The sequence below is a fragment of the Lonchura striata genome, chromosome 8 (assembly GCF_046129695.1).
Source record: "Lonchura striata isolate bLonStr1 chromosome 8, bLonStr1.mat, whole genome shotgun sequence".
NCBI lineage: Eukaryota > Metazoa > Chordata > Aves > Passeriformes > Estrildidae > Lonchura > Lonchura striata.
This window is the reverse complement of record NC_134610.1, coordinates 25,491,845-25,519,449: the sequence shown is the minus strand read 5'-3', so window position 1 is coordinate 25,519,449 and position 27,605 is coordinate 25,491,845. Positions and strand designations below refer to the sequence as shown.

At 35.8% G+C, this 27,605-nt stretch overlaps 1 protein-coding gene across 3 annotated transcripts in view; it reads right to left on the bottom strand.

Moving 5' to 3' along the window:
• The window catches only part of PARD3B (par-3 family cell polarity regulator beta), a 391,488-nt gene that overhangs the window by 160,907 nt on the left and 202,976 nt on the right, over positions 1-27,605 (bottom strand). Inside the window, exons 12-17 of one of the 3 annotated variants that reach the window (XM_031505387.2) lie at positions 25,317-25,487; positions 21,906-22,035; positions 16,247-16,346; positions 14,101-14,216; positions 6,285-6,305; positions 2,480-2,524 (exon numbers count right to left, since the gene is read on the bottom strand). In XM_031505387.2, coding sequence (XP_031361247.2) covers positions 2,480-2,524; positions 6,285-6,305; positions 14,101-14,216; positions 16,247-16,346; positions 21,906-22,035; positions 25,317-25,487 — 583 coding nt within the window. The remainder of the gene's footprint in view (positions 1-2,479; positions 2,525-6,284; positions 6,306-14,100; positions 14,217-16,246; positions 16,347-21,905; positions 22,036-25,316; positions 25,488-27,605) is intronic. The other 2 variants (XM_077785112.1, XM_077785113.1) reach the window with 2 other exon arrangements.

The following is a 27,605-nucleotide window of genomic DNA, read 5'->3' as shown; positions in this document are numbered from 1 at the left end:
AGCCACCTTTCCACAGAACATGCTTACAAGCTCAGGATATGTCCTGACATACTTCTAAAAATCAAACCTACTCTTTAAGTAGGGTGGGGGGGAAAGGCATTACTGCTTGTGGGTGCAATGCACAAAACAACAGGTGGGGCTAGAGCTACAGATCCTTCTAGTGTCTCAGTCTTATGGAGAATTGTGGTAACACTTTTTGAAATTAATGCATGCCTCTAACTCCTGCTGCTGCTGCTCAGTAACATCCAATATGTGAGGGATAAAGTATCTGTTCCAAAAGCTGAGACTAAATGCTTGAAGAGCCACTGCCCCAGAAGAAAAAGAAAGGGTATTTCCCTAGAGAGAATTACTCAGCTGTGTATTTTATACAGCAAGTCATGTTGAAGGAGAGATAGGATAATTGCATTGATTGTTAGTAGGTGATAATTAATTCTGTAGAGAAATATGTTTCGTTTCCTGAAGTCTAGAATAGGATGTAAACTCTTCATTCTGTAATGAGAAAACAACTGTGGTTTGCTCGCAGCACAAGAAGCTGCAATATCTCCCTTTAACATTTGTAAGGTACCTACAGGAAGGCAGCACAATGAATGATGTGAAAACAGAAATTCTGTGGTGGGACTTAATGCCAGACAATTGCACATATGACATATAATTCCTGAAAGCACAGAGTAAAAAGGGACCAGAGAAAAATAACACCATGTTCTTGAACAGATCTTTAAATTAAATATTTGAATGGAAAAATGTGGAAACCAAAATTGCAGCTTGATATCTCTTTACGAAGTGTTAGGAAATGGAACAGAGAGCAGGAGAAATGCCTTTCAATGGTATTTAAACAGTATTTGAAAAAGATAGGACCAATAAAAATAGCTTACACACCAACTATCTCAGAAGTTAGCTAAATTCTTTTATTCTTACAGGGGAAAAAAAAGAAACAACTTGAGGAATCTTTGTATCCATTCCTTGGGTGATCTGTTGGCCACTGATTTTAGTTTATGAAAAAAGATCTTAGGTATATGTAAGAGATCTGTGAGGAATAAGTAAAGCAAACAAGTCAAAGTTCAATAAACATAGGTCCACATGTTCATATAAAACTTGTAGGTGTCTTCAAACAGAAAGCTTTTCAAAGTCAGTTCTCAAGAATCTGCAGCAATGTGCAGAAGAAAGATCAAATGCTACTAAAAATTATATTATAAACCTTAATGTACCTAAAACAATTGACTGCCAAAGAGTTATAATCTTACCCCTCAATATTATTTGATAGCAGTGAATTCCATTGATCTTTGGTAAACTGCATGATGTTGCAATGTTTGTAGTAATTTTTCTGAACAGGGAAAAGCTCAAGGGCAACACCCTCAGCTTCTTCAAGTTGACAAGATCATTTCTTTGAAGCTTTCACATTCCCAAAAGAGAAAGTTGAAAGAATTTTTTTCTTCCCAGAAGTGATAATATTACAAGACATATGAACTATTCCCTGATTCAGAAAGAGAATCCAAGAACTTCACAAGCTTAGTAAAGATGCCAAAAAATTTAAAAAGAATTTGCCTACTAAGTTCAGGAAAAGGTCTCGAGATAAGGAAAATCCACACCAGAGAACTAAAGAAGGACAGCCAGCTGAACAGAGAATGAATACCATAAACAATCAGGAATCTCATAGCTGACCTTCTTTTGCATGAATTCAGCTGCTTAGACCTATCCACGGAGTGTGAAAGGGCAATGTACAGTGTGCTACAAAGGGGCAGTCTGAAACTTCAGGATTTTCTAACATCAGAAGTCACTGCTAAATAACTGAAGTTTTCTAGGAAGGTTAAGGTTTGTCGTGTCAGCTTACCCACAGCTCATGAAAAATTACAATCTTACGTGACATTGCCTTGGAAGTTCTTTTAATACAACAGCTGCAAGTTGTACAATGCCATGGCATGGTTGGTAGAACTTATTTAGTAAGTAGGTAGAGGAATTGCAGCACTATGGATTAATGTTTTTTATTATTATCACCTGAAAACTTTAAGAAAAAACAAATTATTTCTCCTGCACAAGCACAACAAAAGGGAAAGCTGTAACACTTTTTTTTTCACTCTGTAAAATTTTTTAGCTTTGTCTTCAGTATTCCTGGTAATGGAAGTCTAACTCTGAGCAAGAAAAAGCAAAGAAATACTTGTATTTCTCAAAGTGTGTATTGTTTAAGTCTCTACACTCCAGAAGAGTGCACTTCTACTTATTTTAAAATGCATTTTCTTCAATTTACAACACCTGTACTGAAAAATAAAGTTACAGCTCTTCCTGAGTATGACTCACCTACATACACTGCCTGGCTAAGAGCAACCTCTAATTCATCATCGTTCAACTTGGAGTCAGTGCTTACAAAGTAATGCCTCAATTTGCAAGTGTCTTTGTCACCACAGCTTCTGGAAGCTAATTTCATTTACTGCCCATGCTACTTTCAAGTTGCTGACTTTTTCTCCAAAATAGGAGGACAGCTTACCCGATTTGTGTCCGGCCAACAAACCAACTTTGCTTTCATCTGCCACTGGAGAAAGAAAAGAAAAGACACAAAGATCAGAAACTTATTTAAATTCACAAGCCTTTGAAACACTGTCAAATTATTTCAGACACAGTATCCTGAATCTTTAAATTATAATAATCTGAAAAAACGCCTTTATTTACCTAATCCACATGGGGTGCTTCAAAGTCCAAATATCTGAATCAAAGCCCTCTGAAACCAATAAAAGGACTACCAGCAGTCCTTGTGGATTACAGATCAGGACCTCAGAACTTACACACTCAAAACTGAGTTGTCAGAAGAGCAATTGCACTTGTAAATAACTCATCTTCCCAGACAAATCACAGGGCATAGGAGAGTTGTAACATTTTCAGATCAAAGACCTCAATTGTAAAAAGAATCCAGATGTGGAAACCTTCCCATCTGCAACACATCTTACTAACTCACGGGATCTCTGCAGATAATAAGGTCTCTGAAACCCTGATCTTTTTAAAGGCTTATGCATTTTTTGTATATTTTACTTTGTCTATAGATTGTAACTTTATAGTATTTTACAACATCTTATAAAGAATGATGCTTGTAGTAGCGACAGTTTGCAGACAGTAGTGGAGGAGCAAATTCTGAATGTAACAGGAATTGGAAGTTCTGTTCAGTAACTTCAGTTTATTGTCATATATCTCAAGAAACTAATTAAAATACTCTCCTGGAGGGCTGAGGGAAAGAACCAATCACTATTTCTTAAAATTAATTCTATGCAAAGAAACAGCAGTAAATGTAATGTTAGGGATGATAAAACAAGAACAGGAAATGAATGTTAGGGTTGAAAGCTTATCCTTCAACTCTGCCTGCCCAAGCACTCCCTTATAACTCACCTTAAATCATAATCTCTTTATAGAAAATAAATTGTCAAGTCATACCAAAAATTCCATAAATGCAGACTTAAAAAAGCTCTTCTGTACAGCAGTCACTATAAAAAGTTTACATAGAGGGTTATCTGCCATAATGCCAGAACCTGCTCTTTTCTACCTAGGAGAGAGCAGTACAGTAGTTACTAACATTTAGGAGTTACTACTGGGAAAATAATCACAGTAAATATTTTCTTGTATTGCCTCCCCACTTCACATTTAGGGAAGCTTTTACTTTCAAAAAATCAACATCAAATTCAGGACTGGGATTCACAATGGGAGTCATGAATCCACAAATGACCACTGCATCTCTTCTCTACTTCTGTGACCTAATTGCCACTTGATTATCAGCAACTTGACATAGTGTATGGTTTTTATGGGATGTAGGTAATAAAGGAAGACTAATTCTCCTTGCAGCATTATGTAAAGATTCTGCTAAACCAAATGGCAATGAGACTAATCAAAATTAGAAGTGCAACTGAAACACAAGGATGTTCTGCACTCCTTGATCTCTCAACTTTTTTTAGTCCCTGGAAATGATAACTATCAAAATCCTTGCTATGCAGTTTGATCCTATAATGCAAAATGACTGGACAAGGATTTAACTATATGGATAGATCAAACTCCTTTTCCTGCTCCCTCCCCCTGAATTTCTCTCTAAACAAAACAACTGTGGAAAACTTTGGTCCTAAAGGTTAGTGTTTTGACAAGTTATGATTGTGTGAAAACAAAGGATTATAATAGAAACTGATTCACAGCCTTAATTATAGCAGTCACTAGTGGCAACCAGTATAATATATGATAATTACTTAAAGCAGGTAATGTTACAGTACATAGGAACTTTAAAAAAAAGACAAAACCCAAGGTTCACAGTATTTTTTTAAAGTTATGCTGATGACTTGGTTTGCCTGAAACTAAGTTTTACATTATTAAAAGGGATAAATCCATTTAACTTAATCATACTTTACACACCAGCTTCACACACAAAAATTAGATTTTAATACTGGAGGGAAAAAAGGAAGAATAAAATGATTAAAAAATGAAAAATAATCTTACCAAAATACAAGGTTAGCATTATGAGTTTAAGCACACACATGCACAAAACCAGGGAAATGCAAATATTAAAGTTCTATATCAAGGTTTGAGCAAAACACGTGTGCACATCCACAGGGTAGTTTTCATTTCATGGGTTATTACGCTTAGGCAGGGCCTTTTAGGCTGGCCATCTTTCATTACATTGAACAGAAGTAGCCCAGAAAAGTCCATTAGATAAGAATCCCATTGCTTCCCTTGTTTCCCCTGGAAACAAAGGGAATACAACAGAAAAAACTCCCAATCCAAAACCAGAAATAGGCTAACAGAAGATAAATACTTTGTATGCCAAGGTTGAAAACTTTGTAACTAAAGATTCCATTTAGGAAGTACATGGGGCATACTGTTCCACAAAATACCATTTGAAAACACTTTGCACATTGTTCAAAATTGATACAAACATTCAGTTATGACAAAAATAGTCTTTTCCTAGTTCTTGGCATTTGAAAAAAGGCAAGAAGGAAATTTCTTTCCTAAGATTCTACTACTTTTGGCCTGTCTTTGTAGAAAATCACCTGAAAGATTTTAAACAAGGAAAGAATATAATGTACTCTTAAAACTCAAGTAAAAAGAATTCTAATTATTGTTATATTGCAGCATCAGAAAGTAATTACTTTGCAAATAACTGAAATATTTCAGCTCAAGAAGATCACACTTGGGAATGTACAAGTAAATATTTTTATGAAGACACTAGAATTACTGTATATTCTTGAGCTAGAATTATTAAATGCATAACATCTCAAAAAAATAGAAACCACCTAATTTGGGACTCCAAAGAAAAAACTCAAACAAAAATCTGAGAAGGATTCATTCAAGAGAATAAACAGATTCACAAACAAGAAGATACTTCTCCTTTACTTGTGAATCAAATACTTCACCTTTTGAAATGTGCCTGGAACCCCAGGGATTTGTTAGTTCATGAAGTTATTAATGTCCATCCATGGAAATCACACCAGCTTTTTAAAAGTTACATCTATTATTTAGGAATCATATTTTCACCACAGAAACCAGTTATGCATTCACTGTCAGTACTCAAAGTAATTGCTGAAATAAAAGATAAAAGAAGTTCTGCAGCTACTTAATAAAAACATGGACATTTGGGGGCCTAGCAAGACCACAGATTATGAAAGATGGAATATTACTAAACCAAAGAAATCTGCCCAGCTGATAGCAAATAATTGATACTTTTTTTTTTTTAACTATGCCAACAAGTATTACAGATAGTAAGAAACCCCATCTCTTTATACCATGAGTTCTTTTAGTATTTCCTACAGTAATACTCTGGAGTGCTGTTTTGCTTCAAGAAAATAAATATAGTTGTTTAGCAACAATAAAGTAAGCAACATGCCTTTGTGTCCTTCCACATAAATGTTTTGACTGCCATTTCTGTGCCCTGCTCAAGGTAGCCATTTCATTTGAATTGCATGACTTCCAATGATTTAGTACACAACAACCTTCTGTACTTCTCAAAGCTTGTGTCAAATCCAGTCCAGGCTTACACACAGGCCAACAGTCTAGATCCAAACTGTGGTTTAGAGAAGCACAAATCAATGCTGCTGCCAATTATCATAACCAATTTCCCTCCTTCTTCCCAGTTCAATTGCTGAACCATTGCATAATTTTTCCCCAAACCGAAGAGTTACTATCATTCACAAGATACAAGGTTCTGCTATTCAACTTAAGTGACTCTTTTGTGAAGGATCAGTTTTGCACACTGACTAAGAGCTACTAAAAAATCTTCTAAACATGTGAAAGTTGCATGTGTTTCTGCTGGACAAACTGACACGTACCTTTGAAGACCAGCTGCAGTTCTGCGCTCAGAAAAGAAGCAAACAAGGATTAAAATTACAATTAATCATGAATAATAATATAGGACACTGAAAGACAAAAAAAATTTCCTACAAAACAAGTTTCTTAACAAATATCTTTGTTAGTTAATAGGAAGCCAAATATAAATTTCTTATTGTACACTAATCAATTCACAAGGGCTATATTCCCAAAAAATATATATATAAATTATGCTTCCACATTTCTCAGAATCCATCAGTTTCTATAGTATAAACATATGATAAGAAAGCAAAGCCTCAAATGGGTCACTGTTTTTTCCTGGTGAACTCTATCCTTACTCAGCCCTTTCATCATAATGAAGACAGTGCATCATCAATTAGGTTTAGTCACTGATAGTGCCAGGGACATAATTCTCCTGCTGGTTTTATTTTCTGGGTGAAGCGTTTCCCCATCTAGGAGCAGCATAAATCACTTGAAGTAATGGTGTCAATTGCTGTCTCACAGCCACCACTTAGAAAATGCTGCTTCCTGTTCTAGGTTTGCCCTGAAGTGCTACGTACAAAGACACAGGTTAAAATCTACAGTAGCAACAAAATATGTGTATCAGGAAGGGTAAACTTGCACTGGTTTCAAAGATCTTTGTTTGGTAATTCCCTCTCTTCACCTTTCTTCCACATATGAGAATTTGTTCTGGGGTGACCTAGATATCCACCAGCTATTCACTCTTGAAGATTTAGGAGTCCTTCATAGATTTCTGTTCACTTTAGTGTTAAAAAGCACAGAGATTACCAAAAAGCTTGCACAAGGGCCAAGAAAAAATTATACTTATGAAGTAGGAAATAAAAAAGAAAGGTAAACCTCTTCCAAAATGACATTTAACACAACATTTGAGATGCCCTGTTCAGCACATTTAAAGACAGGAATAAATCAAATCCAAACCATGATTCTGGATTCTTTTCTCTTTTGTACAAGGTTTTCTTTAATTAGATTCTTCAGAACAATTTTGTTAGAACTGATTTAATACTTCAATTCAATTGTACTCAGGGAAGATCCCCAAGGGATATATCTTGTATGTCAGCACATGAGAATGAAAATGCTTAACTTGCATTTGCTATTACTACTACTTGTTGAAGAACCAGAAGTACAGTTGAGGCCATCCACTGGGCTCATTTAGCCTTAAATGGAAGTTCTTTTCCTGGCAGAAAAAACCATTGTTTTACAATTTCCCAGCCAGTATGATAGAGATTTCTTCACTTTCTTGTAATGCCATAACTACTCATTCTTGAAGGTTACACTGTTAATTGAGGCCATCATGGCTTCTTTTACACTTTTGTTGTCTTTTCTAATCCTCTCTCGCCTCTGTTGCAGAGACACCACACTAGGCTAAAACTCCCCTGCTGCACATCTTCCACATGTCATTAACACTTCTTCCAAATTCCTAGGGTTCATCTGCAAGTTCCTAATGTAATCTGTCATTCACTGATTGAAAACATTGATAGGGAACAGATTTAAGCAAAGTTTAGACAACATATTTATATGAGTTTTCTTAAAAGTTACTTCATTATCATCTTTATTTTCTTTCTTGTAGTAGCTATACATTAACTTAATTGCTATTTTCTCCTGCCAACACTTTAATAATCTAACTGCATTAACACATCCACTCAAACTTACACTAAAGCAGCCTAAAAAAACACCACCTCAAGCATGTGTTACCATGCTCTCAGCTGTGTTACCATCACAACTCGTACAATGCTCTCAGTCTGCTCCATAACAAACTTCCTTGAGTCCTAGAAGATTTCTACAAAACAGTCCAAACAGTTGAAATTCTCTTTTGTCCACTTCTGCCTTTATACCACAACTCACTGTCCCTTCAACTGCACTGATTTGGTGTAAAACTGAGTAACAAAATTAGTCTTGTTAAAAGCCTCTCTTTTCATACAGAAAACTGCATCATTTCAATTCAGTTAACAGTGTCCCTATCACTTAAGAAACAATTTTGTTTCATTCCTGACTTACAGATCTCACAAAAAGAAATTTGAAAGTCATTTATCCTATGAAAATGAATTTGTGTTCATTTGTAAAAATTGATTCTGCAGAGCGCCTCAGAAAATATAGATCTAATCTGACAGTACTAGAAAGCTACTCATGACATAAGTTAGAATAATGTTAAAATCTCTTTTGGCCCTTGATACCAAAGATAATCACAGCCATAAGCGATACAGTTTTCCCTGAACCCATAATATTTTTGTTCTTGAAAAATCTTTCTCTTCCAAAGATGATTTTAAAATTACTGTTATAAGCCAGTAACATTGAAAAGACTCTTAGAATTCTGATCCATCTTCTCCATTTCCTCATTAATGCTCTAACAAACCTAACTGGCTCCTAAATGCAGTTCTGAAATTGGTTTCAAGTCAAAGCAAACAAATAAATGTATTCCATACATACAACATGGTTAACAAAACAATGACTTTAAAATACCAAACTACTTTCTGTCCCACTAATACCATAACTCTCACTAGGGACCTCCCAAATGTATTCTTTTAATTGTATCTGAATCCAAACATTGCTTGAAAGACCGATTTTCATTAGCTTTGTCTGGTCCTCATTTGCCTATGTTTTGAGATATTTATTTCAGTTTACAGAAATTACACTCAGATTAACAATAATCTGCTTCAGAGCAAACCATGAAGCAGCTAATAGCGTCTTGATTGTATTTTCCACATCCTTCTGGATATGGGACACTGGTTTCCCTTTGTTTTGAGGCATTTTAAAAGTATGAACTGTAATTGAATGCATCCCTTCACCAACAAAGAAACTAACATTTAGTTAAATACTGGTTCCTTGCAGAATACTCCATACCTTATACCTTGCACGTTTACTTACTAATTATTCCTAAATAAGTAAGCTGCCCGATATTTTACTAAATATGCCCCAAGGTTAAGGGACTCCAAGTATGCCTAATGATGTTTCAGCAAACAATATTTCACTCACATTTAAAATCAAGTAAAGGACATATCCATTTCTTCAGGCTATAGAGCTTAATCAATTAAAATTTATGGGGTTTTGCCTTTGATGGGGAAAAGAAGAGGGAATTAAGCAGCACCTTGGGATAGTGGTCATGGATTATTATACTGACATCCCCAAATATAAATCTACACAGTACTTTGCTTGAATTGATACCCGAGAAAAATGCTATATATTCATATGATTCAATTTCATGTTGCTTCAGGTTAAAACAAGCCACACTTTCATGTGTTTGCATACAATTCCCATGGCTGCAGCTTTTACAGTACATTTTTGCACAGCTTAAATCACTGCTGTGCATAAAGATTTATGGAAAGTAAGGGTGTTGGAGATAGATAAGAAGACACCTTTTTTCCTTTCATTTTCATAGAGCACACTGATTTACACTTTCTAATGCAACATTAAAAAACAATTTCACATTAACATTACAAAAATTACCTTTTTAATATAGTTAAAAGAACAAACTATTGAAAATGGATTCTGACAAAATATTATATAGAAATTCTTCTCCAGAGAACTGTGGTAATGCAAGAAAAAATGTATGTGTATAGAAGGTTGTTAAAAGCAAGGAAAAATCATCCTTCCAATGACTTATTTAGAAACCATTGATTTCTTAATTTTCAATCTGCAGTTAAACTCCAAATAAAGTGTTCCAGTTCAGTGTGAAGAGAGAACACAAGATTTATTTCCAACATTTTTTACTTTGTTTTGCTTATTTTTAACACTACGCTCTAAGCACAAGTCCAAGCTTCTCATGTAGTGAAACTCTGGTCAGTACCAAGTCAGACTTTGTTTGACTCTACTTAAATTCTTGAAGTCACAGTTATAAGTAGGATCATTACTTTGCTAACATGTGGATGACCACAGCTGACAAACAAAAAAAAAAATGCAACTGAGAGGATGTGTCAAGTGCCAGGATCAGCAGAAGAAAACAGGGGGGCTGTGCTCTGTTTATCACCACCAGTTCAAAATAAAAGTAGGCCAGGCAAAGAAAAAGCTACCAAAAGACACAGGATATGAACTCTGCCAGTGATCCAGAAAGTGCTGTCATTATCTCAACACAGCAGCAGGGAAGAACATTAAGACTTATGGCTGACATGGAACTAATCTGTAGCCTATTACTCTGAATGAAGCTGTAAATTTTGAGAAGCATTTGATCACTGTGGAAATGATGGATGCTTAAACAAAGAACCAGTCACGCTGCCTCCATACACTCTGCACAAGGACATCTGTACAGATGAGGCAAGTTCTGCTCATCTCTGCAAAACCAAAAAAACGTATCATTATCACTACATTATCATCATCACATACTTTTTTCTATTTTTTTTTAATTTCTACAACAGTAACTCAATAACATACGCCACTGATTTTTATTTTATATTTTTAAAGTAGGTTCAAGCAAAAACTAATTCATCTAGAGAGAAACTGAGTTCTCGAATACACCAGCTCCAGGCAATGCTACTTTCAGGTCCATGCTATGTGTGAATTTGGCAGTTATGACTTGTGTCAGTCCACAAGACCCACGGCATGGCAGTCCAAACAAGCAGGTGGCAGTGGTTCATACCCTCTGCTCCTGTCCAGCTGCCCAGCCAACAGTCCTGACTTGCACCAAGTGTCAATAAACTCAGCTCCAGCTGCCCCACTGGCAAGTAACCTACAGCTGGATGTGCCAAGTTCCTTTCACTGCAGGCTTTGCTCTGGAGAGTGACAACAACAAACTGATGCACAATGTTAGCAGTAATGAACACTTTTTCAACGTCCATCCTTATTATCTCATACTATTCACTGAGGTATTAGTTTATAGCAATTATTATTTTGTAAACAGGTATGACTGGAAAGCAGATTAAGCACTCAAAGGTTTCTGGGCCTAAATATGTATATAACTGAAAAGAGAAACATCAATGTTAAATGAGTTTCCATTGTGAACCTGTGTAATTATAAACTAATCTACTTTACAGATTTGCATCTTGTACATACATCAGGCCTTATCAAAGCCAGGAAGACCCTTACTATACAATTTCACTAGCTCCCTAATTTAATGAATTTATTATTTTCACGTAAGGTTCACAAGCCATAGTAATATCTGAATTTTCTTCTGTTTAAAATGTTATCCACCTTCGATGATCCTTTGGATGGCCATGTCATTAAGGAATCCTGGCCTTTGTTATTTTGTTATTAGACAATGGGTGCATTATACACATTTTAAGGTGAAGTAGAAGGTTTCCTAAGTGAGTAGCAGTACGGATTTCACATTTGTACCCTGTATTAGATAAATTCTGTTGTCTGCTAAATTTGTCATCGTCATTCTGGGTTTCTAGACTCAATCTCTGGGTGATTTCACAGATCTGTGGAGACACATGATTCAGAGACAACTTAGTTTAAAAAGAAAGAAACTGCATCTAAATCACATGTTCTAAGAGCTCAGAGCTCTCCTCCTGATCTCCAGTTCTGTGTTTTTTTTCTGTTCATCCTGTCAGATTTATTTTTGAGAGGACTGGCAGAATTTGGGAACAAAAGAAATGTAGTAAGTGGGCAGTGTCCCATGACTACTGCAAAAATAGGGCCTAGAACTTTTCAGAGAAAGGACCTCTCCCCTTTGTTACCAAATTTGCTGGAAGATGACTTCCCTATTTCCTTTTTTTTTCAGCAGTGCACTGAAATCAGTAATGGGTACACAGCTGCATGCTGGGGTCAGAACTTACTACTGGTCATGACTGCAGTTAAATAAGAAGCAAGCAAAAAAACCCCTAAGAAATGACTTTGCTTTCCCAAAAATCTATCCTGGAATGTGTATTATATGAGTGCTCTGTTTGGAAGCACATTTTTTTATACCAAACTATTGGGATTTTATTTGTATTTGAAGCACTTTATGTTGCAGTTACTTAATTTGAGATTTTCATGTTTCTGTTCCATTTTCTCTTTCAGACAGCAGTTTCTGCTTAAAGTCCTTCAAAAGGTAGAAGGCCAAACATGGTCCTTCACTGCTTGCTAGAGAATGACTGCAAAAGGTCCCAGCTTTCATCATCTTCAGTTTCATTAACTGCCAAGCTATGTGCAAGTAATTTTACTTCATCTGTTATTTATAAAACAATATGGTGCAGATCTTTCATAGTCCCTCCAATTCCTTATATGCATGTCTCAGGTAGATTTACCTTCACATATTCAATCAAACCTGGTTACTACCCTTTATATTTTTTATTTTTATAACACAAGGGGACTTTCCAACAGCTACCTTCTACAGGCAACAATTTTTGAACACTCTAACAGATACATTTGTGTCCAATTTTGTTTTATTTTTGCATCCAATTTTATTTTAGTTTTTAGCCACTGTGATCTAATGACTCATGTATATTCTTAAAGGATTGCTCCTGGGTGTCAGGAGCAGATTGTGTATAGAACTTGAAGTATGAGTTACCTGGCAGCTCTGAATATGCTCTCACACACGCTCCCATTGCCTAATTTTACACTGGTGCTTGTGAGTATTCTTTCCTGGGACTTCTGTGGGAGCTGGAAGCAAGCCTTTCTAAAAGAAGGCTCAGTAAAGTTGAACATTCATTTTTCTCGTAGACTACATACAGTATATGTTTTGACTCAAGTCTGTAAACCCAATCATTTTTTGAGAATCATTTTCACTCTTTAAAAATACCTAATCCATTACTCTTCATCAAAACACTGGAACAGAAGAGCAAGTGACATATTTTGCCTGGTCATGCAGTAGTGTTATAATCCTGCCTTAAGACATTTCTTCAGTTAATTCATATTCATTCTTAGGCACATTTAATGTTACATCAAAATACCCTATAAAAATCAACAAGACAAAACCTAAGCCAAGTCTGGAACATTTCATAGAAATAAAACCTGCAAGATAAGAAAAAACTACCTTGAAACTGTATATAAAATGAGTCACTTTCTATTAAAGGTGTAGCAAATCTGATCCAACAAAGCACACAAATCTATTATTAAAGATATCCCAAAGGTAGTCCTCAAAGTTTCCCTATCCACACTGTAATTCAAAAAAAACCAAAACCAACCAACAGACCAAGAGTGAGCATGGCTAAGAAGAATTAAAAGGAAAAAGAAAACCTTATTTGGTTTTCTTTGAGACTTAATAAGCTTTCTTGAACCCTCATTAAAACCTGGCTTGGTTTTTCAGGAGCAATAATCCTTCAATCTTCCACCTGCAAATGTTTTCTTGGTATTGAAAGACCCTTTAACTTTCTACTTCACCCCCCTCCAAGGTTTCCTACACAGCACTGATGGGTAGAAAACCATAACCTTACACTTTTCAAGCATTTATAAAGATCTACTGCAACATTTTGCCTGTTTGTCATTGTCAGTGAAGAAATAAACAGCTTGTGTTAGGAATGTTACCCTTTGTCCGGTGTAGTTTTACAACCATTTATATTTTATAAAATAAATTATTTTTGTGATTGCTGGTTTTGCTTTATATTTTAGACAGACAAAACTTGTACAGCATTCTTTCAGCTCATTTTTCCATCATTCCCCCTTTTCCTTACCTAGGATTTCAATACAGTAGGCCTTCACAAAAAAAACCCAAAAACACCCCAAACAAACAAAACCAAACAAAAAACCAACAAACTTTCCTCAGCTCCAATAAAAAGGGTATTTGCAAATAGCTGCCAGAGGAGGCTCACCATTGTCCCCATCACTGTAGCTCCTCTGCAGAACTTACTCCCTGATGTTAGTGTTAAAGAAACAAAAGCAAGAAGCAGAGACGGTGCAGATGGGTTAAGGATAAAAAGCTGACCTGTGTGTCACCCCAGCCCTTCTTACCCAGATCCATGCTTTTTGAGGCTTTCAGATTAATTGATTCAGACTGCTTGGCTGGTGTCAAAGATCTGAAGTTGATGTGCTGATCTGTTAAATGCACTGCTGAATTTATGATAGGGCTGTAGGGAGAAAAAAAAGTTACGTAAAATATTATGATACCAGTTCAAAGCACAAGTGAACTAATTAAAGAATGCACAAATATATGCGTTTCTTTCTCCAGTTGCTTACAGCATGCTTTTTTCAAATCAGCTATTGATCCTCAACTTCCTTTTCTGAGACTTAACACTTCCAGTCACTTGGTTTCTCATCACCGATGGAAATATAAATATAAATCATCAGCAATAACTTTCTTTTCATTTTGCTAGTTCTATCTGACCACTGCATTTTCAAATAACATGCTACAGAATGTTGGAGAAATACTGGCAATGTACCTGGATCAATTCCACTTCATCTGCTAATATAAAATCATTTTATAACCTTGCACCACTTATGCAGAGGCTGGAGGTCTTATGGAGCATGCTATGACTGAAGAATTCCAGGGTATTGTGTTTGCTTGCCTTTTTTTGTTATTTTGTTTTGGTCTCTTTTTTTTCATTCTTTTACTTTAAGGCAAATTTCTAAACATTTCAAAACTGCACCTGAGTGAAACTCCAGTAACTTTCAGCTCAAAACATAACACCTCAATGCAATCTGAAATCTTACGTGTATCTTTTTTGACTAGAAACAGAAATTATTATTCTTTTAAGTAGTCTTAAGCAAAAAAACCAAAAATATTTAGTTCCAAATTTAGTTTCAATTAGTTTTACAGTGTCAAAATACTTTCCTAAGTATTCTCCTAGGCATTTTGTTGAAATGCAATTTCAGTTAAATCAGTGTGACACAGCAATTCAATTTCAAGAGAACTTTAGTTCCAAATGGAAAAACAATAAAACACTGTAAAAGTCAGGGTGAGACAAAGGACCTGTAAATTCATCATTTTAATACATCATTAGCATTTAAGAGAATGTTTTTCTCTCAGCTTGCTGGAAAAATTAGGATAGATTCTAACTAACAACTGCAGTTGAGAATATAATGCTGAATTGCACTGATCTATGTAGACTTGTTTGTTTATCATGTCATACATACCTGCCTGGGAGACCAGAAATAACAAAATTATTCTAGTGTAATTACTCTATGTTAGCAAAATGAAAATAGATAAAAACGTCTTGTATAAAGCATTCAAGTATCCATAATAAAATATATATATATTCTTTATTGCAACCAATCACTTAAGGGCAGTTTTTACTCACAGCCTGGCACACGAGGACATGGCTACATTTTTAGCTGAAATGCATACTTCCTTAATAGCATTGCAGTAGATGCATGCCTATCAAAACTGAACACACAGCAAATGAGGAAACAATGCTCAATGGTGCATTTCAGCACCATCATCAGGATTGGTTGCATTCCTCATCATCAGGAGAGGCTGAAATTATGCCTTTGATTTGAATCCTGTGCTACTTGAGATAGAATATGAAACATTGTGAACTTTAACATGTTTACATTTTTTGATGCAACTCCAAACTTCTGTATTTACTAAGGAAATTGGTGCTTATAGCTGCTATCGAGCATAGCAGAGTTTGCAGAAGTATCTGAAAAATCTACCCAATACCTTTACAACTGGTAAAGTGCTCATTAATTTTTCTCCTACACATTTCAATGTTCAGACATACTGAAAATTTATTTTGTAATCTGAAGAATATCTTCATGTGACATAAGGAGATTCAGTTTCTTACAGACTTGGCTTGGACTTCTAAAGCTTTAAGAGACTTCATACTGCATTTACACATTGCACCCACAGTACAGTTCTAAAATACCTTTTTTTTTTTTAAATTGAGATTATGCTTTGGGATTTTTTTGTTTCACTGAACACAAGACAGGTATCATCTATCCTGGATAGCAGGCATACTGCAGCTTATGTACAACTGAAACAAACAACACACTGAATGCTAAAATAACATTCACAGCTTATGTTAAAAAACCTTCCAGGTGACTAAAAAAAGTGGTACAAATTAAGGAAAAAAAGAAGTTTTATAATAAATTAGAACTATTATTACAGTCACTACAGAGCAATTTGTGCTGTAGCTATTAAGAAAAGCTGAAGTCCAACCTGTGGTTATAATCCTCATTCAGGAGATCCTCACTAGGATGTGGTGGGAGAGGTGGAGGCGTTTCGTTTTCACCATTGCCACGATCAGAAACTGGAAATTCTGAAACAAAATTTAGAAAGGGGTTAAATAACCTGCAGAAACAGCTACATTACACCAGTTCACTGACTGATGACTGGAAGGCCTCAAGCAATGCTGAAGTAAATCACAAATTATTCAAATCCCTAAACTAACTAAACTAGAATTAAAATCACACCAAGCAGAAAATACACCCCTTGGGATTTTCCTGAAGAGCTGATTTTTGGATTTGCATATATATAATTAAAGGTAAATATAGGGAAACTTTGTACTTATAGTGAAGTTGAGTGCAAGGCACAAATTGCTTTACTCCATTTTAGTGGAGTGTTTTAGTCCATTTTTAACTTCTCCATAGCTGCATTCAAAATGATTATTGGTTCATCATTTCAGTCCCTTTGATGGGGAGCATTTATCACCTTTCATGTACAGACAAGAACCACATTCTCAGCAAAGAGATCAGAAGAAGAAAAATTTATATTATTCTACAGCAAGAGAACAAAGAGGCATTTCTTAATTACAGTCTTCACTTTCCTACCATTACTGCAACTCCTTCTTTACCTTTACAAACAGCATCCAGCTAACACTAGAAAATTACTTTGTACAAAGACACATATAAACTACTCAAACCATTCTGTGGTTTGCTAAGCAACAACACTTAAATACCTGCAATACTTAGTAATACTACTGTGCTCACTGTAGGCCAGTTCATTACTGTCCTGTAAATCCACTTCTCAACCCTAAGATATCATCTTAGAAAAAGTCCCTAACCTAACCTGAGAGAAAAAAGGGTCGTCAAGGAGGGATCAAAGGAGAAAGCAATAGATTATATTTATTTGATAAGAGCACTCACATAGCAAACAAAAAATATTGGGGAAAAATTCCAACAATAAATTCCCCCCAAAAACCAAACAAAAATCAACCTCCACAAACCTATTAGCTCAAGAATCCTATAAAATTCCTATTGGCTGGATAGCCTCCTAAAGATGAGAATATGAAAAAATAGCTCAAACCCTGTATTCTCAGGAAGAATGTGAGCATTATCAAAAAAAAGTGAAGATTAGCAGATGAGGAAGAAAGTTTTAATGAGACCTTACAAAATGATTGCCAGTCTGATGTAAAATATAGGTATGCTACCTTACATACACACATGGACTTCTTGCACTGTGATGCCCATTCTTTCAGGTTTGGATTTAAGAACAAGCAACAAATGAGACTTAAAAGACAAGTTCTCACAGGAAAAAGAACTTAGAACACAAGAGGAACTCATATTGTTCAATGTGATACCAAATGTAACTACCAAAAGGAAGGAGACTACGAAGTCCTGCAAAAAGGCTGCAGGACATTCGTAAGAAATGCAGGTGAGATTCCCTGTCAGAGACTGCAAAGTGATGCACTCCTGAGACTTACACTCACACAAAGGCTCTTATGGCTCTGTAACAGCACACTAGATGTGCACTGGATTGTTCTTTCAATATATGTTTAGTGAAATCAAAGGGAGGCAGTCATTTACAAGTGCAAAAAAGTCCAAACACTCCAACTACAACTCAGCAGTTAATGGTGTGCCTCATTTTTAAACAGTATCTAAGGTTTCATTCTTCCTATCTGAAAAATGATGTAGTGTAATTCAGAAGCAGATTCAAAAGGCAGCAAGGATAGTTGGACGCAGGCATAAACACTCCTACAAGGACCACAGATTAGGATTCTTTAGTTTACAGAAAGAAGCAATAAAAGGGGATACAAGAGGAGTCTATGAAATTGTAGAAGCCATGCTTAAGGTGAAAAGGAAGCTCTCACTGTTTCATGCACAGTGACAAGACGGCAACCAGTTTAACTATCAAGTAGCACACCTAGGACAAACACCAAATTGTGTTTTTCATGGAATTCACTGCCATGAAGATACTTTGGAAAAAATATTTTTTTAAAAGACTAAGAAATATACCAAAAGTTAGAGATGTATCCATGGCCCAATGGTCTAGATAGAACCTTTGACTTAGGAAGCTCCTAAACCATTGATTATCAAAAGTAGGAAAGAAATGCCAGATAAAAAAAATTTAACCTCCCCACCCAAAAAAACCAAAAAAACAAAACAAAACAAAACAACAAAAACAAAACAAAAAAAAAAAAAACCAAAAAAACCCACAAAAAAACCCACAAACCAAAAAAGGAAAAATAAAACCTAAAAAAACCCCAAACCCCACAAAAAAAAAAAAATCCACTAAAAAAAATCCCAAAAAACCCACAGCACACTTATACTGTGGTTAGACTTTTTGAGCAGACTCCTATAGCTACAGCAACAAACTGAGCATATCACGCACTTATACTACCTTAGATTCACAGTAATTGGTACATCATTTCAGCAAGGCTGTTTGATCATGGGTTACCACTGGTATTTTTTTTACAGTAAGAAAAGGATACACACAGAAAAACGTCAGACTTCCTCAGTGAATCAGAAATGATCACACAGGATTACAGCTCCCAGTAAAATGGGAGCAGCAGCCAGAGAATGAGAGAATTTAACCTAAGGGGCAGTCACTGGCTCCATGTTCAAGACCTCAGGAAATGACCCTAGCAGATCCAGATAAATCTAAGCACTGAACAAAACGTATTGAATTTTCAGATATTAAATAGACTAAGAGAGTAAAAAAGAGTAACTCAGGCAGAGGAAAAATTGAGTCTGTCTATAAGACATGTGCAGCATTTACAAGGAAAATCTAAATAATTAAAAATTTCACTTCTTAATTTTCTATCCTGATGTTACCACATATGTATGAAAACAGAGGTGCTTGTACTACCATGAGGATTTAGCAGTCTCTGGTAGTAGAGAAAGTTTGATTATTTTACTGCTTAACAGAGAGATGACAGCATTTTCCCTATAACTATTTATAATATAGGGTTATAAGAAATCTATCTGAACCTCTAATGAAACACATTCCAGTAATCTTTCAACACCAGAAATGTAAAGCTGCTGGCACTGAAGTATCAATTCTCAAAAAGATTGTTCTAAAAAACACCGTGAAACAGCTTGGCAGCAAAAGAAATGAAGACCTGAAGGCAGCAAGTGTTATTCATGCAAAAATAGAACAAACACTGGCATTTCAATATTGGATCACTATTCCCTCCCCCTTTATTTAAATACCCACAGGCAAGACAAAATTTAATGTTTTGGCTATAAGCACTTTTCCTCAGACATTACTTTTTCTTGCTCATGTATAATAAAAAAGACTCTTAAAACAGACAGCAATATTAGCAGGCCAAGCTTCAGTGTACTTTTGCTGAGCTTTTATAAGATTTTTATTGCTATGAGCAGTGAATGGTACTGGAAATAACTTATTAGAAAACATTAATTAAGAAAGTGACATTTTAGGAAACATAATATAGCTCCTACATTAAATTCTTGCATCAGATCCCATATTACGTGAAGAATCTCTTCTGTGTTTTATTATTCTTTGCAAAAATGTACCAACTGCACATTGGTACATTCAAGATGTGGACAGCACACTGTGAGCATGTATAAGGATCTGTTCCTGCCTGACACAAGAAGCTCACTAGGTCTGTGGCTCATATCCTTAAACAGACACACAACCTCAAGTTCATAGCTGAGCTAAAGGAGGGTTGTGCACAGCCAAAGAGTTTCACCCTTACAGATGCCTTGAAACACTGAGGACAAAACTTTTTAAAAAACAATGCAAAAAAATATTTAAACCAGTGATAGAAGGAAATAGTTGACAGGCTCATATGGAAAGCAGAATGAGCATTAGCTCAATAATAATTAATACTATGATCTCAAAATAAAGCAAATATTTCTGCAATGTGTGAGACTAGTGTAAGCCCAAATCGCCTTTCACCAAAACAATTTCTTATCAGAGCCATCCCACAGCTCTCCTGCTGCAAGTGCCTATGCAGTTTTCCATTAAGATCACAGCCATTTTACTCATCAAATGCTAAATCTTCAACAGAAATCGGAATACAATCATATCATGACGTCTTTGCCATCTCTTGTCCACTGACCTCAATTCTAATCACTTCCCAAGCCACAGCTGTCAAGACCCAGCCATTCCAAACCCTCCTTGTTCCAGCAGCACTCCAAAGCTTCCTTTTCACATCTGACACATTCTCTTCTGAGGCCATTGCTTTTTTGCCTATGATGCCTTTTTACCGTAATTCTTTAACTAAAAAGAAGCCTATTTAAAATAATATTATGACTGTGCTGAAAACTAGCCATTCTGATTTTTGGATCACACTTGAAGAATCCTTATCTGAAAGTACAAATCTTCCACATACTTTGTTTTGAACCCAAGTGACAGGTTAGCAGTCGCCATTCATCTGCATCAGTGGCTTCAGAGTATTTGTTTTTATGGTTTTTAAGGAAGGATTTAAAGGTATTTGCTGCTTTCTGATCTTTCTTTGGTAATGCCCAACTCTACAGAGTAGGCTAGCTCTAAGGATTGGACCCTTTTCTCCTGAAACTACAGAATGAGCATAAATTCCAAACAAGAGAAACATAAGGTAGATCTAAGCAAAAGGATCTGATCTTTGAATATTTACAATGCTTCAGACCTAATTCTTTGCCTGGAGTCACACTGTGAAAATACTGAAGTCAACACAAATATGTTACCCCTAAATTCTACGGGAGTTTCTCTTAAATTTTACAGATAAGGGCTCTTTGGTTTTGATTAAAAGTATCCCACACAGTCATCACAGCAGCCTATGAAATTACTTTTTGCAGGCTACCTTGATTCCACAGTTGTCTAGGGAAGTGGGAAAGATCATGCATAATTCAACTACATCAAAGAAAATATTTTTTTCCTACTGAAAAGTATTTAGCTATGTGCTTGACTTGAAGAATGAGAGCACACTTAAAAGGATAGGGGTCAAGACCATCTCAAATACTTAAACTTTTCAAATATCTAGTGCCTTGCTGAGTCAGGAGCAAATTGGACAGTATACGAGAAAATTGGACAGATAGTACAGCATGCCATCAGAAATGAAAAAAGACAGGAAAAGAAGTCACCTTAAATGCTCTTACTTGGATGCTTCCATATGCTCACACATGTAGATTTTCTTTGCACAATTTACACAATTACCTAATTCTTTTTAATGAGTTCATTAATATAATTCCAATTTGTAAATTAAGGGAATGTTTCTAACCTTTGAACAAATTTTACCTTAAAGTCTAAAATAAGCAAGTGCACATTTTGAACATCATGTTTTAGTATAAATTAATTAAGCTTATAATAACCTAGGACATAATCTAAAAATTAAATGTAAAAATCATTGCGCTCATTAAAGATATATAGAAAATAAACATTTTGACAACATATATTTTGCACTCATCATTTGTTTTTTACCCAGCCTTACGTGTTGGGGCAGCGAGCTAGAAACTGTTACTTAAACTGGAATTTGTGCCAGGAATCTCATTCACAACTTCTGAGTCAGCTCTCCCACCCTTGCTGGATCTTCAAGCCTCAAAGTAACATCGTGTGCACTTACTCTAATTAACTGCTTTTGGTGGCTGTGGATTTCAGGAAACAAAACCACAAAGCACTCTCAGTCTCAGCACAGAGATGGACATGTAGAGACTACCTTTTACTCCTTCCTGAGCGCTGCATGTTACAAATTGCTGGAGAAGGGTATCACTGCGTCGGGAAGCAGCTGTGAAGTTATGACTCCCGTCAAAGGCTGATTTTTGAAAGACTCCCTGGTCTGAGCGTTCCTAAGGGAAAAACAGAACCACACATTTCAACACAAAATTTACACATTCAACAATGCAGAAGAGCATCCATTACTGCAGACAGTGCACGGACTAATATAATGTGTGCACTGTATATTGCCTCCTCTCAAACGAGACTTGAGCGAGCTCTTCAAAATTGCAGTCTGGTTTTGCTCACCATGAAATAACAACATCCAAGCAATAACAACCATTAAGAATGATGCACAAAAATGAAGATTTTTTTTTTATGACCCACAACTGGCTTCATTCAAATTCTCCATCTGGGAGGGCAGCTTGTGACATTGTCAACACAAGAACATGGGCAATGCCAATGGTATTTTTCTGCCAGCCAGCTGGTTCCCTTCTCCCCGAGACTGAGTGCATATGTTCTGATGATCACACACTAGAACAGTTTTGTAAGTAAGGAGTTACACCAAACTCCCAAACGCAGGTCTTCTGGCTAGCAGCTAAACAAACTCCTGTCACACCTCTAGTCAGCTTTTCTTTTCAGACATTTCCTACTCCCCACCCCCATACATGACATAGTGCCTAATTTATTCTCCTGAGCAGTTGCTCAAAGGAAAAAAGTTGGGGAAAAAAAAAAATCACAGTTTCTAAAGCTGGGACAGACCCAGAAAGACATTTCCACAGTCATTATTCAGAGAAAACCAAAAACCCACACAGGGGAAATATTATGGCTAGTTTTCAAAGCAACCTTTATATGTTCTGTGATTTTTTTATCTGTTTTTTTGAAGCGGGATCCAACTGGCTTCTATTTTTAAACTGCATGTTCATTATGTCAGCAAATGTTATACTAAATATATATATATTAAAATTCCATAGTCACATCTACAGAAGAAATGCACGTATCTAACCCATGTAATTTATTTTTAAAATGATGCAAGAGTTTTGATGTATTGGCAAGTGATTGCCTGCAAACCAAGACATAAGGAAGGACAGCATGTTACACCTCCTTGCAACCTGTTTTTTAAGCTTAATAAAAATAAAATAATGTAAACTTAAAAAAATCTTAATAAAATAGTGATAGAATAAATATAATGCAAATAAGCATAATAAAATGTAAAAATTGCACCTCAGAACAAAAAGCAGTGCTGGGATGCTCATGCTGACCATACGGCTTCAAAGCTTAGTGGACAGGCGGCATGTGTAACATTCTCTTTTCCACAGTGCAGAATCAGCCATTTGAGAAGGGTATTATCAACCTCCATACAGAAACACATACACACACCACACAGGCACTGTCTGTTGTGTTTCCTCTTGAACTGGAGTCTTTAGTTTACATCAGCTTCCTTAAGTCGTAAAGTTCACATTTACTGCTTTTTCAAACTATCCATTGGAGACACAGTGGGAGAAGGAGCCTTGAATTAACAGCAGCAACAAATCTGCTTTTCCAGCTCTTTGATAAATGACACAATCAATATCCCAACAACTGATCAGTAACCAACCTAATTCAAGTATTCAGCTTATAAAACACAGCTGTCATGGAAGACCTCCATTAGTGTCCTGCCCAATAAAAACAATAATGCATTTCTAAACATATTCGCCTTCTGCCAAGCTGAGATGCAGTGCTCGGGTAGCTGTTTTGGGGAAAGGGAAGGATGGGCACCAACCCATTTCTGCTGTGATCTCCAGACTCAAATGGAATTACAATTGAACGCAAAAACTATCCTATAAAAATTAATTCCTGTCTAAAATGAATTTGATTCAATCAAGACCTCATTATGCATTCTTCATAGGGCATGAGTCAAGACTATTTACCTCCTTCATACATCTGGATAATATTCAAAACTATACACTTAACTATGAAAAGAAGTCTCATACTTTTACTACGTCAATCTGATGTTTGATTGGAAGCTTTTTAAAAAGAAGTAGCTTTAGTTGAAAGATAACTCACATGACTGAACTTTCTTTGAAGGTGAGCTATCTTTCTTGTATCCCAATAGCTCACAATAAATATACTTCATAATTCTTCCTTACAGCAGGATGCTGTCACATATAAAAGGAAAGCAGAAATCTGTTTTCCTCTAACATCTTCCAGAATTGCTAATGGATACTTTTCATATTTTCCTGGCACAATTGACATCATGAGGCTTTTCCAAAGTGTTCTCTCAACAAAGTAAGAGTGTAATATTTGGGAAGTTATATATTTCTAAATCAATACATGATGGTAGTAAATGACATAGAAAGTTATCAGAAAAATATTTAAGAGTCAATTAAATTACAAGATACCTGCATCCTCTTCCTCCCTTTGGAATTTTATGCAAATACAACCAAAAACATGATTGTTTTTAAAACCTTCCAGTAATGCACATTAAATAAGAAGCTTGAAATATCTTTGAATTCTATAATGAGATTTATTACAACCTTTTACACCCCAAGTCTACTTGTACGTACTTTCATTAAATAACTCTACAGGTATTTAAAGCTTTTTAAAAATATTTGCTCAAGGGTTAAAATTAAAACTGGGGTGAGTAGAAAAGGCAGACAGTATACATGTATAGTAGCTATGTAAAGACGAGAAAAGAGTGTGCATATGTGTGTGCATGCATGAATGAAAGAAGGAGAAGGGAGACCATAAAAACAATCTTTTTCAAAATAAGAAGTGACTGGTAAACATTAATTTATATGATGTCTAGAAAATATAACAGTTAAATATGTCTTTCTTTCCTTACTTTGTTACCTTACTTAAATAGATTTTATTTTAATCAACTCAGAAACCTATCCTGAAGAAATCTTCATCTGACCAGGAAAAGTAAAGTATTTACTACACCTTGAAGGTCAAGAGGAAAAAAGAAAAGCAAGAGAAGTCCAGAAAAACACGCTCAAAAAAAACCCAAAAACATAAATACCAATGAAAAAGAAAAAGCAAGAGTAAAACAAAATCCTAGTAAGACCAAGATATTCAGGTCTCTGATTATAACAACAAATGAAAACAGAATTATTTAGATTGCCTGTATACCAGCAAGTCCTTGAGGAGGTAGCAGATAGTCAAAATTACACCAATATATTAATCCTAAATCAACTTCTTTGGAATAGTATTTTCTTTTCTTCTAATACTTGTTGAATCAAAATAAAAAGCAACTTTTAGTCTAGTCTCAACAAGAACAGCAAGACCAGGAGATATCATCCAGAAACAATTTGTGAGTCCTCTCTCCAGGGGAGAATTAATTCTGCCAAGAGAAGCTCTCTGTGATCAAGACTTTACGTGCAAAACCAGTGGGACTGGAACAACACTGATCTAATAACTGCATTTACTGCCTCACCTCTGCGTGCACCTCCAGCCTGCGGAGCACGACCAGCTGGATCCTGCCCCGAATGTTGCCCTCCATGGACATGGAGCGCCTGAGGGTTTCCATGGCCTCGTGGTTGGACTTGCCCAGGAGCGACTCCCCATTCACCGCAACCAGCTGATCGTTCACTCGCAAACGGCCGTCCTGCAAGCCAAAAACAAAGATCATTTTAAAAAACCCAAGAACTATCAAGCAGAGGTGCTACATATGGGAAATCACGACACAGACAATCAGACATTGCTCCTGTAACTCAATAAATAAAAGACTGGACAGTGCCAGAAATAACTTTGTTTCCAGTAATTGGCAATTGTCTCCCTCTATTCACTACATTTTTGTAAAGAGTTCATACTGCAAATACAAACATAGACATTCATGCAAAGACTGCTGTTTTTCTTGCACTTGCAGTTTGTTTGTATCAGGTAAAACAATTAAATAATTAAGAAAGAACCCAAAGCAAACACGCAAAATCAAAATAATACAAACCACAAAAACAAAACAAAAAAAAAAAAAAACAAAACAACCCACCCACCATATCCTCAAAAAAACAGAAAAGAAGCTTTTTGTTAGCTTAAAGGGCCCACACTATAACAATTAGTATCCACTGCAACCACAAAGGAGTACTACAATGTATTTTTCATGCATTATTATCTGCTATTAAGATTTGGTAAGAAATAGCTCAAAAAATTTTGTCTTACAATCTTATTGGTGTGTATCTCATCACAGTTCTCATGCCATCACAAGGGCCAGCGTCCTCAGTACAGAATGGTCACTAAAACTTAAACATCCTTACTAATTAATGCTATCCCTATTTTACAACATCCAAAACTGCTGCCAATAACAAAATTAGGATTGAGCCATATCAAGTAACCTATGCTTTGTAAAAGTAATTCAGCTTCATTTGCCAAGGTGACATTTGTGGGTGTAATAAAATTGTGGACACTGCTATTTTGTGATTTAGGAGTCCTATTGCTGTTGTCATTATGATCTGTGATTTATTTCTTTTCATAAAACAGCATGCCATGGACACTTCTCTCTTTAACCAGAAAATAAGGCCTATTTAATTGAGACAGAGGAATTTCTTTCAAAGCTTGTCAAGTTCACAATTATCAGGCTGGCATCAGACCTCAAACAAGGAGGAGAAGGAGTAAGAAACCAAAGACATCTGCTTTAAGGTGGTGAAGAAACAGTAGCAGGGAAGATCTTGCACAGAAATACAGTGCTTTGTTGAGTCTGATTCACAGATTCAGCACAAACTCTTCATAAGGCACCCATCTGAACTGTTTACGCATCTCATGCATCTGAGCAATACAAAATATATATACTATCTGATTTTTATTTTTTCTGTAACTTAGAAGTTCAATTCACTATTCTGCTATTGCTGCCAAGTCTAAGTCACTTTTGAGTGAGTTACAGTAGCTGTGACACACCCAGGTTTATTAAGTGTTATTTTTGTTGGAACTGAATATCATCATTAATACAGCAGAATACAGATAAACAGAAAGCTGAAAAAAAACCAGTATACAACAAAATCCAAAATAAACTGGGATGGACCAGAAGATGGAAAGAAATAATTAGGAGATGAGTCACTCAGAAAAGGAAAATGAAGATAAATAAAGCTTTTCTTGAGAGGGTGTGGGAATGGAGGAGAGAAAACAGAGAGGCCATTTGGAAGAGATACTGAAAACTCTCCCACCTCTCTGTTGAATACTTTATGCCAACTTAGATGTACATACAGTCAAAGTCAGTAAGTTAACCTCACCCTTTCTCTACATACAAATGTTGCCAAGAGCTTAAGTTTAGGGAGACAAGAGTTAAAATTGTGGAACTAAAAATTTTATTATTTGCACATGTTGTAATTCCTCTGTGTCCAATCAAAATTTGCTGAAATGAATGGAGCTATTCAGAGCAACAGGAATTTAAGGAAGAAATATTTTATTTTTTGTAAATTTCTGTAAAACATTGAAAATTTTACAGGTCCTCATGTCCTTCCCCTATGGTCTTACAGTTTCTAGGATTACTGTTTTTCCTTTCTGGAGAAAAAAGCACCACGTATTAAATATCTGGTAAAGCTTCTTTCTAAAGTCTATACAAACACATGCCAAATGCATCTTGTCACGACTACATCATTTAAGTATGTGACTGTCCTGAACACAGCACACATTTTTAAACAAATTACTAAGCCTCACAAGGCTCTGTATTGGCCCAGTTTTTAATTTTCCTTGTAGTATTTTTGTATGAGACTTTATATTTATTTTTTAATTA